The following is a 12,260-nucleotide window of genomic DNA, read 5'->3' on the forward strand; positions in this document are numbered from 1 at the left end:
TAATAGTCTTCGTTTCCTATATGTTCTCTAATGATTTTATCTCTTCTAATTAAAATTACCTGCAGTAAAACCACAAATATAAAATAATGCTTTCATTCAATTGCATCCTTACCGACTTGGTTTTCCTTAACAGGGAATCACTTTGAAAATGAATGAGCTCAATCATTGTATTGTTGCGAGAATCATGCATGGCGGGATGATTCACAGGCAAGGTAAGTTCCGCCTGGGATCCTTCCTTCACCTTCCTCGATTCTTCCTAGACCTCCGATGGAGTAGGGCTTTTTATGATTCACACAAAAGAGCCGTTTGTCTTTGAGTTTCAGTTATTGTAGACCTCGTTCCTAAATTCCATCCCCACCACCAGGAAGGAAGTAAAACTTCCAAGTACTCTCTTATCTGGATCCCACAAGTTTGATACGCAACAATTTGTTCTGATTCATTTGTCCTTGTTCTTACATCTCTATTATACTTTTATTGGCCCATAAGTTATTTAGAAGTATTTTTATTTACCATTTTTAAAGAATTTTTTGAGACATCTTTCTGTAATTTACTTCTAACTTAATCGCATTGTGGTCAGAGAGTGTGATCTGTATGACACCATAGTTTGTTAAGACCTTCCCTCCTGGCAAAGCACTTTAATCATTTTTATGGGTGTATATTTATGAAGAACCTTTATTTTTTAATTGCTGCTATAGAGTTCCTAACTGGCTTGGTGTCATTAAACTTTTTGTTCAAATCTTTCATGTGTTGATTAATTTTTGGGTATGCTTGACCCACAAATACTTCATAAAATATCCATTTATCATAGTAGAGTATTTCGGTATCTATTTATAAATCTCTCTTTAGACTTAAATATTTATATGAGTCAGGTACATGGGCCTCAAACTCACTATGCAGCCTAGGGTAACCTTAAACTTGTAATCCTCCTGCTTCCACCTCCTGAATGCTGGGATTAAGATCATGCCCTACTGTGTCCAGTTTTGATCACTGTATTTTGATAAAGTAGTTCATTAATATTCAATGTGATGATTCTACTATTTTTGGACATTTTTGTTTTGTTATCCCCTAGCTTTTAATCTTGGCATCCTATTTATCTGATATTAGTGGTTACCTAGAAACTTTAGAGTTTCCACATATTAAAGTTAAACAATATCTTTATGTTTACTTATTTCTCTGTGTGTCTACATACACACACACACACACACACACACACACACATATGTTCACACATACACATGCCACAGTGTGTATGTAGAGGTCAGGGAGCAATCTGTGGGAATCAATTCTCTTTCTACCACGTGGGTTCCAGGGATTGAACATTGATTATCAGACTCGGTGGCAAAAACCTTTTACTTCTGGCCCAGATTTCTTTTTATTTATCTTATTCTTCCTGGATCTGCACAGTAATGCTTTCATCAGTTCAAGAAAATGTTTATCCACTCAAACATTGCCTCTTCTTCATTCTCTTTGTTCTTTCTGAATTTCAGTTAGATGCATATTAAACATTCCTGTATCCCATAGCTTTTTATATATTCCTTTTCTTGTTTCCTGGTTTCCTTATGCCTTTATTTCTGTGCCCTTAAGTAATCTTCTGTTACATCTTCAATTTCACGGAGACCCTCCTCAGCCATGTCTGAACACTTACTCAATGTATCCATTTATTAGCCTATATCATCATTTATGTTTTTATGTAGTGGTAGTCATTTACTTTATTTTCAGTTCTGTCTGCTCATATCTGATAGTTTCTTTTTGGGTAGTCACCAGATTTCTATGGCCATCCATCAAACTTGCTCTCTGCAAGTAGATATATCTATTTGGATGGTTTTACTACACAAAGGTGAAATAATTCTGCAATTGATGTGGTCTCTGAATCACTGACTTTTAGATCTGTAATTTATTTTTGTGTTATATTGTTACCTTTCACTTTTCATTATTGTAAAAGTGTTTTCTCCGTTCATGTTTATAACTGCATATGATTTCCTTAGGTACACTTCATGTTGGTGATGAAATCCGAGAAATCAATGGCATCAGTGTCGCTAACCAAACAGTGGAACAGCTACAAAAAATGCTTGTAAGCCAATGGAAGTTTGCCCTTCTCTAAGATTAATTTTCATCCATTAGCTTAGATTTTGATTTTTTATTACATCTTATTTATTTTGTGTTTTGGTGTGCACTGTGGATGCACCCATGCCCCAACATATGTGGGGTTCAGAGGACAATTTGAGAGTTGGGTCTCAGCTTCAACCATGTGGGTCCCAGGAATTGAACTCAGGTCATCAAGCTTGGTGACAAATGCCTTTACATACTGAGCCATCTATTTTTACTATTATATTTTAATTAAAATATAATTACAACACTTCCCTCCTCCCCCTTTCTCCCTCTAAGCCATATATACATATATATATACATATATATGTGTGTGTATATATATATACATATATGTGTATATATGTATATGTATATCTCCCACTCCCTCAATCCCTCTCATTCATGGACTCTTTTCCTTTGCAGTGTTGCGTGCATATATAGTTGCTTGCACATATAAATATAGCATGCTCAGTCCATTAAGTGTCACTTGAATGTAAATGCTTTTAGAGCTAATCACTTAGAATTGGATGACCAAGGGAACATCCCTGGGAACAGCTACTTCTCCCTCTCAACTTTCCTTAGTTGCCTGTAGTTCTTCATCTAGGAATAGGGCCCCATGAGATTTCCCCCTTCCACAATAGCATGTCTGCTGGTCTTCTCATTGTATAGGTCCTGTTGCTAAACCTTCTTGACAGCTCTATTCACTTATTTCATAAAAACACACATAATATTGGCAATGGAAAGATGGCTCAGTGAGTAAAAGCACTTGTGAGAGTATTCGAGTCTGGATGCCACACCCATATAAAAAACAGAGCATGGTCTCACCTGCCTGTAATCCCAGCATTATGTCTGGTAGAAACGTAAGGATAGCTGGAGCTTGCTAGCCACCAGCCTAGCTCAAGGTTCAGTGAGAGACCCTGTATCAAAGAAATAAGATGGAGAATAATGGGGCAGAATACCCAACATGCTCTTCTCACCTCCACAAGCACATACACACAGGTCCTGATACCTGTATACACACATGTTCATACACTGAACATACATACAGCAACTGAGGTGTTCCCACTCATACCTAACACACACACACTAAATAAATAGGTGTAAAGAAAACACACGTAATGGTTCTTCAGTCATAATCAGAATACTTCTTGTACCATCATTTATGCGAAGCTGAACTTGTGTACTATTTATTAAAAACTAAAAAAACTAGGAAAATGTGGTAACTGCAGTGGAGTTTGGAACCATTTTGCCTGCCTTTAGCAGTGTGAGTTTGCACACTGTTACCCTTCCTTGGTTTCTTACCAACCAGATATTTACAGACAAACCTTCCCAGTACACACTCATGTGAACTAGTGTCTCACTGACCTCAAAGGGCTCCTGACATAAATACTATCAGAAACCTCTTTCCTGTTTAGCTGAGTCACAGCCAGCTATAGTGTATCTCTCTATGGCACAAAGAGGAGGAAGGTAATTGTAGGCCAGGCCATTATTGACTCCACTCAACAAAAAAAAATCTATACTGAAGTTAGGCTGTCAATAAAAAGCATTGGCAGACCCCCCATCTATGCTGGGTTGTAGTAAACAGAGGGAAACATTTGTTTTGTGCCTTGAGTCCTTCCTGCTGCAGTGCGGCAGCTTCTCATGGAACAAATACCTATTAGGCATGGAGTAAGCATCCCAAGCTTACCGCAGTAAAAAAGAATGCCAGAATTAATAAAGTATAAAAGCAACTTCATGGCGATAGCATCCAAGAGTCGCATATTAAATAGGATTTTTATGTAAGTACTTAAGTCTTTTCTTCAGTTCAGTGTACAGTCATTTTTGTAAGGCATGTCATTTCAACACTTTTGTATTCATGTGTACAAAAAGATGATCCTCAGAGATCTCGGAGACCATTCATTGCTAGATTCAAGATCGTCAGCCTTGAATTCAAGGGACCTTTCCCAGAAACCTCGACCAATAACCTGAGTGGTTCCTGCTTTATAATTAGGGGTGTGTTTTTAGGGCTGTGTGCTGTCAGGTGATGTGTACCGATTGCACCCACATGTTTTGAGTGGTTTCTTCTGTGTTTTTGTGTGCAACATGTGTTTGCATGAGAACTATCCTCTTTTCTTCCCCCAGAGGGAAATGCGAGGGAGTATTACCTTCAAGATTGTGCCAAGCTACCGCACTCAGTCTTCGTCCTGTGAGGTAATAAAGTCTAACAAGCATTCCCCTCAACCCCTGTCTCCTCCGAGTTCTTAACTAACTGTCTGCTGATGGCTGAATGTTTTTGCTTTCTGGGAAATTGTTTCTGCCTGTGCTGTTAGATCACTGCACACCAATTTTACAACAAAGATAACGGAACAGAGGAGGTCCCACCCACCTCCTCAGCCCTACTTCCATGCACATGTCTTCAGCCTTTTTGCAGCAAAATCAAAGCCAAATATAGAAAAGTTACAGTAACATAAAGCTTGATAAGAAAATGAAAGAAAGAAATCCCTGAGGCAAAAAATCCAGCAGTGTTTCCAGGAAGTCCATTCACTTCACCTGTTAAGAAATCCCACAGTAGTTCCTCTTTCCAAGAGTCCAAGAAATGATCAGATTCTGTTGAGTGTTCAAATGACTGACAGGTCTCACAATGACACCCTGATGAATTGGTAACTGACTTCACTGCAAGGGTACAGGCTCCTGCAACCTTTCTAAAAGTCTGCATATCTGAAACAGGAAATGTCTCATAAACAAGTACCTTTTTGTAAAATATCCCCTCCCATCTACATTTCTGAAACACATGATCCTCTGGCAATTAGAACTCTTTCAACTTATGGAGGGTTTTTTTTTTTTCAGTTTTATTTTACTCAATAGTCAGAAATCTATTCTTTGTATAATTACGAGACATAAATTATCATAGAATCATTCTTTGGTTATAGCACATTCAGCTCAAGTTGTATTTATTGAACCTTATTTTTAAAATGTCCCTGTGGCCCTTCCAAGTATGTTAATATGAAGGACAAGAGCTGGGGATATAGCAGAGTTATGAATAATTGCCTAGCATGTGTGAGGCCCTGGGTTCAATGTTTATCACTGCAAATAAATAGACATGAAGTGTACATTTTCTAAGGCTATTTTTTAAAGGCTGGTAGCTAACTTACTGGATCTGTACTTAAGAAAATTTGAAAGAAAGAGTACACTTTTTAAGTCTATAATGGTGCTACAAACTTCACAAGACAACAAGTAGAAAATTATCAATTAAAGTATCGTATTTTATTGGGTCTTAAGCTCCTCTTGGTGACTCCCTATGGAATGTCAATTAATAATATACTTCAAAAATATGCAGCACTGCTCTAGCTTCAAGATTCAGAGCATTAAATTTTGTTAGAGTATAAACTTTCCAGGGAAAGAGAGAATGGCATGCATGTACATATTTTTACATAAATAATTCTAAATATTCTAAAACCATAGATATGCCTCACAGCATTTCTCATGAGTTGAAGACATTGAATAAATAGATTGGATTGAGGGTGGTGCTAACCAGAAGACAGTTATTAATACAAGTTTCTCCCTTTTTTACAAGTTGCTGAACTAGTTCGAGGGAGACACCAATATTATACATATAAATTCTATACCTTTAAATATTTGAAACAAATGATCCCCTCCTCTTACTCTGTTCACCCCCAACATAGAAACACCACTGTTTTTTTTAACCCACATGAGTTTAGGCTCTTCTTAACTAGGGTGAGGCTTCTCAAATGGCTTCTCTTGTCCACTTCCCCCAGACCCTATCTTTACTGATTTGAATCCCTAAAGGTGACAAATGAGATCAATTCGCTGCATAATGTTTGAGGATGTTCCTCTAAAGGATCTCATTCTATTTCAGGCTAACCAATTCCAGAAGTATTCTTTCAGTGTCCTAGAGAGAAACATATCTTTTGAACAGAAGTCGATACAGAACTCTACAAATGAAATGTCTTAATGGACTCATTTTCTTCTTCTGAGAGTTCTTGTTTTCTTCTTTCTGAGAGTGACTTGGACAATAAGGAGCAGAACCTGGAAAGGCTTCGGAGTGGGTTGAACAGCGAAGAGTGTGGGCTTCTGGGAAGTTTGGCCAGAAATAGAGCCCTGTTGCTTAGAGTTACCGTCTTACTCAGTCTGCTAGAATGTTGCAAAGAAAGAGATTTATTTTCTGGTGCAGCTTTCTCTTTTTACCCCATTAGTAAGTAATATTTGTTCTAGAAAGGTCTAAGATGATTACAACATGTAAAAAGTCTTTCTCTTAGGCTCATTTACTTTCAGTGGAGTTATTTGGTAATTCTTGACAGTGGGGTACCTAAGAACAATAAATTACTTTGCAAACCCATCCTTTAACCTAGTCTTTAATATAAAACTAGGCAGTTGAGATCCTCAGTATAATAGCATTATAGCATCGTGAGCCCTTTGATAGGGTTTTAATAAACCCTAAAGTGTCCTGAGGTCCCAATAAAAAAAGCAAAGATTATAGAATTTGGGATACAGGAGAATAATCATTAATGAATAAAAGCACAGCCCTCACCTATAATATGGGAATCTTCAAACTGCAAAAAAGTATTTTCATACTTCTGTGAAATCATGTAAGTCAGTCAGCATGACACCTTTTATAGCATTAACCTCAGAGGAAATAGTCGCCAGACTGTGGTTGTGACTGTTGATGTGAATATCTGTTTCTGTGCTAGTGCTCTGTGTTAATGAACCTTGTGTCTTATTTCAGAGAGATTCCCCCTCCACTTCCAGACAGTCCCCTGCTAATGGTCATAGCAGCACTAACAATTCTGTTTCGGTAAGAACTCTAGCTCCACACAGCCAAGTGTGACAATTTTGTTGGTGCCCACCTGCCATGAGTGTTTAGTTCCATGTGTTCAGTGGAAAGATTGTCTTCTGCAGACGTACACGGCTACTGCAGCAGCCTTGCAACTGACTCCTGGAGAACCTTCCTCAACATTTCCTTCTCCTTATAAAGCAGTCACACTTGAAGAAATGTACTTCAAGACTGCTAAAGTTGTTCTAGAAATACCTCTCAGCCACCCCACCAATACATATGGCTGCTCAAAGGATATAAATAGAAATGTGTTTAAATTTCTTTAAGAATTTTTTCATTTGAAAATGATAAATGTAAGGGAATTTTCAGAATAAGCATTTGGGTGTTCTTGGGCTTCATAGTTTTCCATTCCGAGGGATATCAGCAACATCTTTTAGTTTCCGCTATCTAAGTTTACGAATTGGTGTGCCCTCTTGTTATTGTGGTACGTGCACATATTTTTGTGAATTATAAGCCTTGCCTGGATATGAAAAGCAAAAGGAACTGGCTTCAAACTGCACTTAAGCCATGCTGGTATCACATCTTTAACACAAAGTACATATTTGACTTAAACTTGGAAAGTGGCCATTTTTTCAGAACTCTCCATTTTGGATTATAGAAACGTTCAAGCAAATGGAAGCACTTACGTGCACACGTTTGCAGGTTTGGGGGATAGCCAAATATTCTCTTACGTTGCTGATGCTGCTGCCTGTCACCCAACTGCAATTATGAGACCTCTAAGAATGCGGCAGTGTTGCCTTTTGTTCTGACTTTTAATTTTCCCTTTAAAAATATATCAACTTTCTTATCAAATAAAATCATCAGTCATTCAAAGATCATCTCAAATGGAATGATATCCCAAGTATCTAAGTAAGAAATTGTGTGAGAAAATTGTTCATAACAGTGTTTCCAATGTGAACCTAGGTTCTCAAAGAATTCTTTTTTAACGCTAGCATGTAATGCTATTAAGATGGTAAAAATCCATAGAGCCATTAAAATTTTCAAACTCTGAACGGTTGCAATGATGAAGTTGAAAAGGACAACCGTTCTTTTGTGCTCAGGGGGGTTGTGATAGGCTGTTTGAACCGCAGTGGCTTTTGTGTTGAAGATGCTGAGTTGTTTCTTAAGAACACATTTTCTCTCTGCTTCAACTTACCTGCTTTCTTCAGCTTGCTGCTAAATGGCCTGGGTTTGATTTTTTTCCTAATAACTCAACATTTCTGAGAAATGTAATAATGTATATGATCTCTTTACAACTTAAATCTAGTTTTTAACCATATTGTAACAGAAACACACAACTTACTTTGTACTCTTGACAAGTAAATGAAAATTTTTCTCCTGGGTTGGCTTTATTCTACAGGACTTGCCATCAACCACCCAACCAAAAGGACGACAGGTGAATAGATACCCTCTATAGAAACTTCTCTAAACTGAGCTAATAGCTGATCCTTTATTAACCCTTTCCATCCCATAATGTCTGCATTTCGGACCATAACATTTGAGCATTAAAAGCTTGTACCATTTCATTTTAACACATTATACATGACTAATTCTCTATAAAAGTTTTTCCCTCACATCTCTGTAGCTGTGATGGTTATTGTAATTAAAACCTGATCATTTTTTGCTGGCAGTAAACTGGTTTTGGTGTTAGGGAGTCTTACCTGCCTCTGGTGCATACAATAGAATTCTAGGTATAACTAAAAGTCACGCCCTAATGAGCAATTTAAGGCACTTTTCTGAAATTAAAAGCTGAATTAAAATTAAATTTCTATTTGTCTCTGTATCTGAAAGCTACATACAGTAAAAACACAGCGTCAGCACCTTGGTCTTCACTCAGATGTGCCTGTGCTAGTTCGAAATGCTAGGTGCTGTCAGGCGTCAGCAAGCATCAAACAGCCAGCACTTTTAAAGTGTGCATTTTAGGACAAATGCAGAGAGCTATTCATTTTAAGGGCTGGGTTACTAAAATAAAATATCACATAATAGTTCCAAAGCCTTCAGGTTGGTTTTCCGGTGACTTAAATGGGACATTCGAGCTTAATGTCAATAGATAGAATCATTTTTCTTGAAATATATGCTAAAAAATAATAAATCTGATTTTAAGTTAAGAATTGTTTAAGTTACTGATTAGTAGAATAACCCCCACAGTGTAATCTCAGGATTTCATAACTGGGGCAACCTTGGATATATAGTGCCTTATTTTAAAGCACTTAGAATTCCAGTCATTCATAAAACGCTGCTGTGTGTTATAACCCCTGTCTGCCAATGTGTCTCCTCAATTCATACACCATAAAGCTCAGAGCCTAAACTATGCATGCCTTAATGCTATGTGCTGATTTCAAGTGTTACATTGTCAAAGCAAGGGTTTACAGTCACCTTTATTTTCTCAGAAAAATAAAGCACAAATACAAAGCCAAAATCTCTCTAAAGAAATAAAGCTGTATGTTGAACTTTTTAATATTGTTTGAGTTACTTATAGCTTTGTCTGCAGTATATAGACACGCTGTCAGTTGTCATGAAAGCATGGCGTCCAATGTCATGAGAGCAAGTTACCAACCCACAGTTCTCACTACTTTACCATGAAAACCTACCCTGAGTACTAGTCTCTATGCCTTAAAGGCTGCTTCATGGTCATGACAATGTATCCATACCATTACCATGACCACAGCAAGTTTTAAAATTGGTGCGCTTAATTATGCACCTATCTTATTGCTAAAGGCAAAAGTTATTCAACAAGTATTTTAAGTGTTCCTTCCAAATATAAACAGCGAAAATGAAGCTCTATGCATCAGAGATGGCACCCTGTTTCTAGTGGTAGATGTTTCTTGTGTCCTATCTCCATACATCGTTTCAGCTTTCACCATCTGATGTCCTGTTGTGTTGTCAATGTTGATGTGTGGTTATTAGAATAGCATTCACTGTTTTTCTTCACACCGCTGTGGCCTCCATTCTTACAAACTCCTATTTTATAGATCTATGTAAGAGCACAATTTGAATATGATCCAGCCAAGGATGACCTCATCCCCTGCAAAGAAGCTGGCATCCGGTTCCGAGTTGGTGACATCATCCAGATTATTAGTAAGGATGACCACAACTGGTGGCAGGGTAAACTGGAAAACTCCAAAAACGGAACTGCAGGTCTCATTCCTTCTCCTGAACTTCAGGAATGGTATGTTTTTGTTACTTTATGGTGAAACTGAGCCCTCTCTTCCAGTTCTCAGTTTCATATTTTATATTATAAAATCCTTTTCTTTGGTAACTATTTAAGTTCCAGTTGTCTAAGATCAAATCCAAACGTCAGTCGTCCAGAACTTCTCAAACCTGGAGAGGTTATGGTCAGATACTGGTTCCAGTTAGACCCACACTTTATGTATAAGGAAAAGGGGAGAAGACAAGCTAAGTGGATGGCTTCAGATCATTTGGGCAAAGCCCTCAACTCCCATAAACTGTTCTAATCTTTTTACAATGGTCTTTTCTTCAGTTGTATCACTCTGTATCCTTCTATGACCACCATACCTCATCAGGGAAAACGCTTCAAGAGCCATGATTTGATGTCACTCAAGTTATTTAAAGGTGCAGCCTGTTCCACTGTTGGAAGAACGCACAATCAGAGGCTTTGTTCTTGGCCTTACCATTCTTTAAGACTGGTTTTTTGGAGTTTAGGGGTGGGCAGCTCAGAAGTAGATGCTTGCTATATAGAAGTATTACCCTGGGCTCCATGCACAGAACAAGAGACAGAGACAGGAAAAGAGGATCTATTCTGTTAGAAAGCTTACACTGTGAAGCAGGGTGAAATGAGACAGGCATTTTAAACCCTCTTTAATTGCAAGAAGACAGGACTGTATCATCTATTAAATGTCCATAATCTATCCTCTTAAATATGTTCCCAGTATCTATCAGAAATCTACTACAAGAAAAGAGTAATTTAATACCTGGGTTTGTTTTATGTAACAAAACCTAACCTGCCAAAAACTGGAATTCTGCCACTCCCTAACCTATACCCCACAAAAATACTTGAACTTAGTTAAAAGTAACCAAAAATATTGAGTCTATAAATATTTCCACTTTTTCACCAGTTCTTTTCACTATTAAAGTGTTTTCTTGGTTGATCTCTTTGGCTTGATTGCCCCTTTCAGCTCTCTCATGTTCCCTAAAACTATTCTTACATTTGAGTGTTAAAGTAGATGAAGGCTTCAGATGCCATTGTGCTACAAATGGGGAAACGGGGCCCAAACAGAGAAGCAACAGCCTGCCATCTGGCACTGTCTCTCAGTCTGATCTTGTGCAGACAGTTTAACATAAGCAGGAGAAAAGCAGTTTCTAAGTCTTTCTGATGTTGCTACTGTGAATTATACATTTCACAAAATGTCTTCTAGAGAGCAGTCACATGAGCATTTATTCAGAATAACCATGTATGGGCTGGGGATGTAGTAGCTCAAGTGGTGAAACTCTGGGTGTGATTCTCAGCACCAAGTAAAGCAGGTGTGGTGGTGCAGGCCTGCAGTCCAGCACTAGGGAGGCTTAGGCTGGATGCTCAGAAGTTCAGGGTCATCTTTAGTTATAGAGAGAGTTTGAGACCATCCTCGGTTACAGGGGCTGTACTGAAAGAAATGTTAAGGGAAGAAAAACAATAATTACATAGATTGCAGATTTCTTTCTAGTTGCAGCAGTGATATAAATCATGAGCTCTTAGTCCTCTGCAGAAATCTGAAGAAGCTGCAGAAGGAAAAGGAGGTTTGCTTCTTGTCTCTGCTGAGGTCTGGACTGTTCAGACCAATCATTCTGCTGCAAAGAAAAAATGCTGCAGAAACTAAAAGGGTGTTTTATTTTGCTTTGTTTTTTAATGAGCTTGAAAGTGCTGAATAACTCAAATGGTGATGGGGAACCCAACAACCAGTTCTTCTATGAGAACCTTTCCTCAAAGCTGTAAGCAAAATCTTAGAGTACCAAGTGTCCCGTCTTACCAAGAAAGCATTCACTATTATGCCAAAGAACCAAGAGTAAGACCACAGGCTTAAGGAAGATGGACAATCTATGAGGAACCCTTCCTCACATTGTTAGGACCACAAAAGTTGGTATACCAGAGATTTAAAAAAACTGGGAAAGGGGATAACATTTGAAATGTAAATATATAAACTATCCAATAAAAAATTAAATAGAATAAAAATTTTAAAAATACTAAGTAATTGACATTAAATGTTAGTTTATCAAAAAAGAAAAACAGAGGCTGGAGCATGGTAGCATATACCTGTAATCCCAGTACTCAGGAAACTGAGGCAGGAGAATTTGAGTCCAGTCTGGCCTGTATAGTAAATTCAGGACCACCCTGGACTACATGAGACCCTGTCTCAAACAAAAAAGG

At 37.9% G+C, this 12,260-nt stretch overlaps 1 protein-coding gene across 28 annotated transcripts in view; it reads left to right on the top strand.

The window, feature by feature from the left end:
* Positions 1-12,260, top strand: part of Cask (calcium/calmodulin dependent serine protein kinase) — a 345,044-nt gene that overhangs the window by 304,612 nt on the left and 28,172 nt on the right. For 8 of the 28 annotated variants that reach the window (XM_087599282.1, XM_087599283.1, XM_087599285.1 and 5 more), the window contains 6 exons: positions 134-212; positions 1,986-2,071; positions 4,210-4,278; positions 6,812-6,880; positions 8,259-8,294; positions 9,871-10,067. In XM_087599282.1, coding sequence (XP_087455408.1) covers positions 134-212; positions 1,986-2,071; positions 4,210-4,278; positions 6,812-6,880; positions 8,259-8,294; positions 9,871-10,067 — 536 coding nt within the window. 28 annotated transcript variants of the gene reach the window in all.

This window comes from Rattus norvegicus, chromosome X (assembly GCF_021556685.1).
Source record: "Rattus norvegicus strain SHRSP/BbbUtx chromosome X, alternate assembly SHRSP_T2T, whole genome shotgun sequence".
Taxonomy (NCBI): Eukaryota; Metazoa; Chordata; class Mammalia; order Rodentia; family Muridae; genus Rattus; species Rattus norvegicus.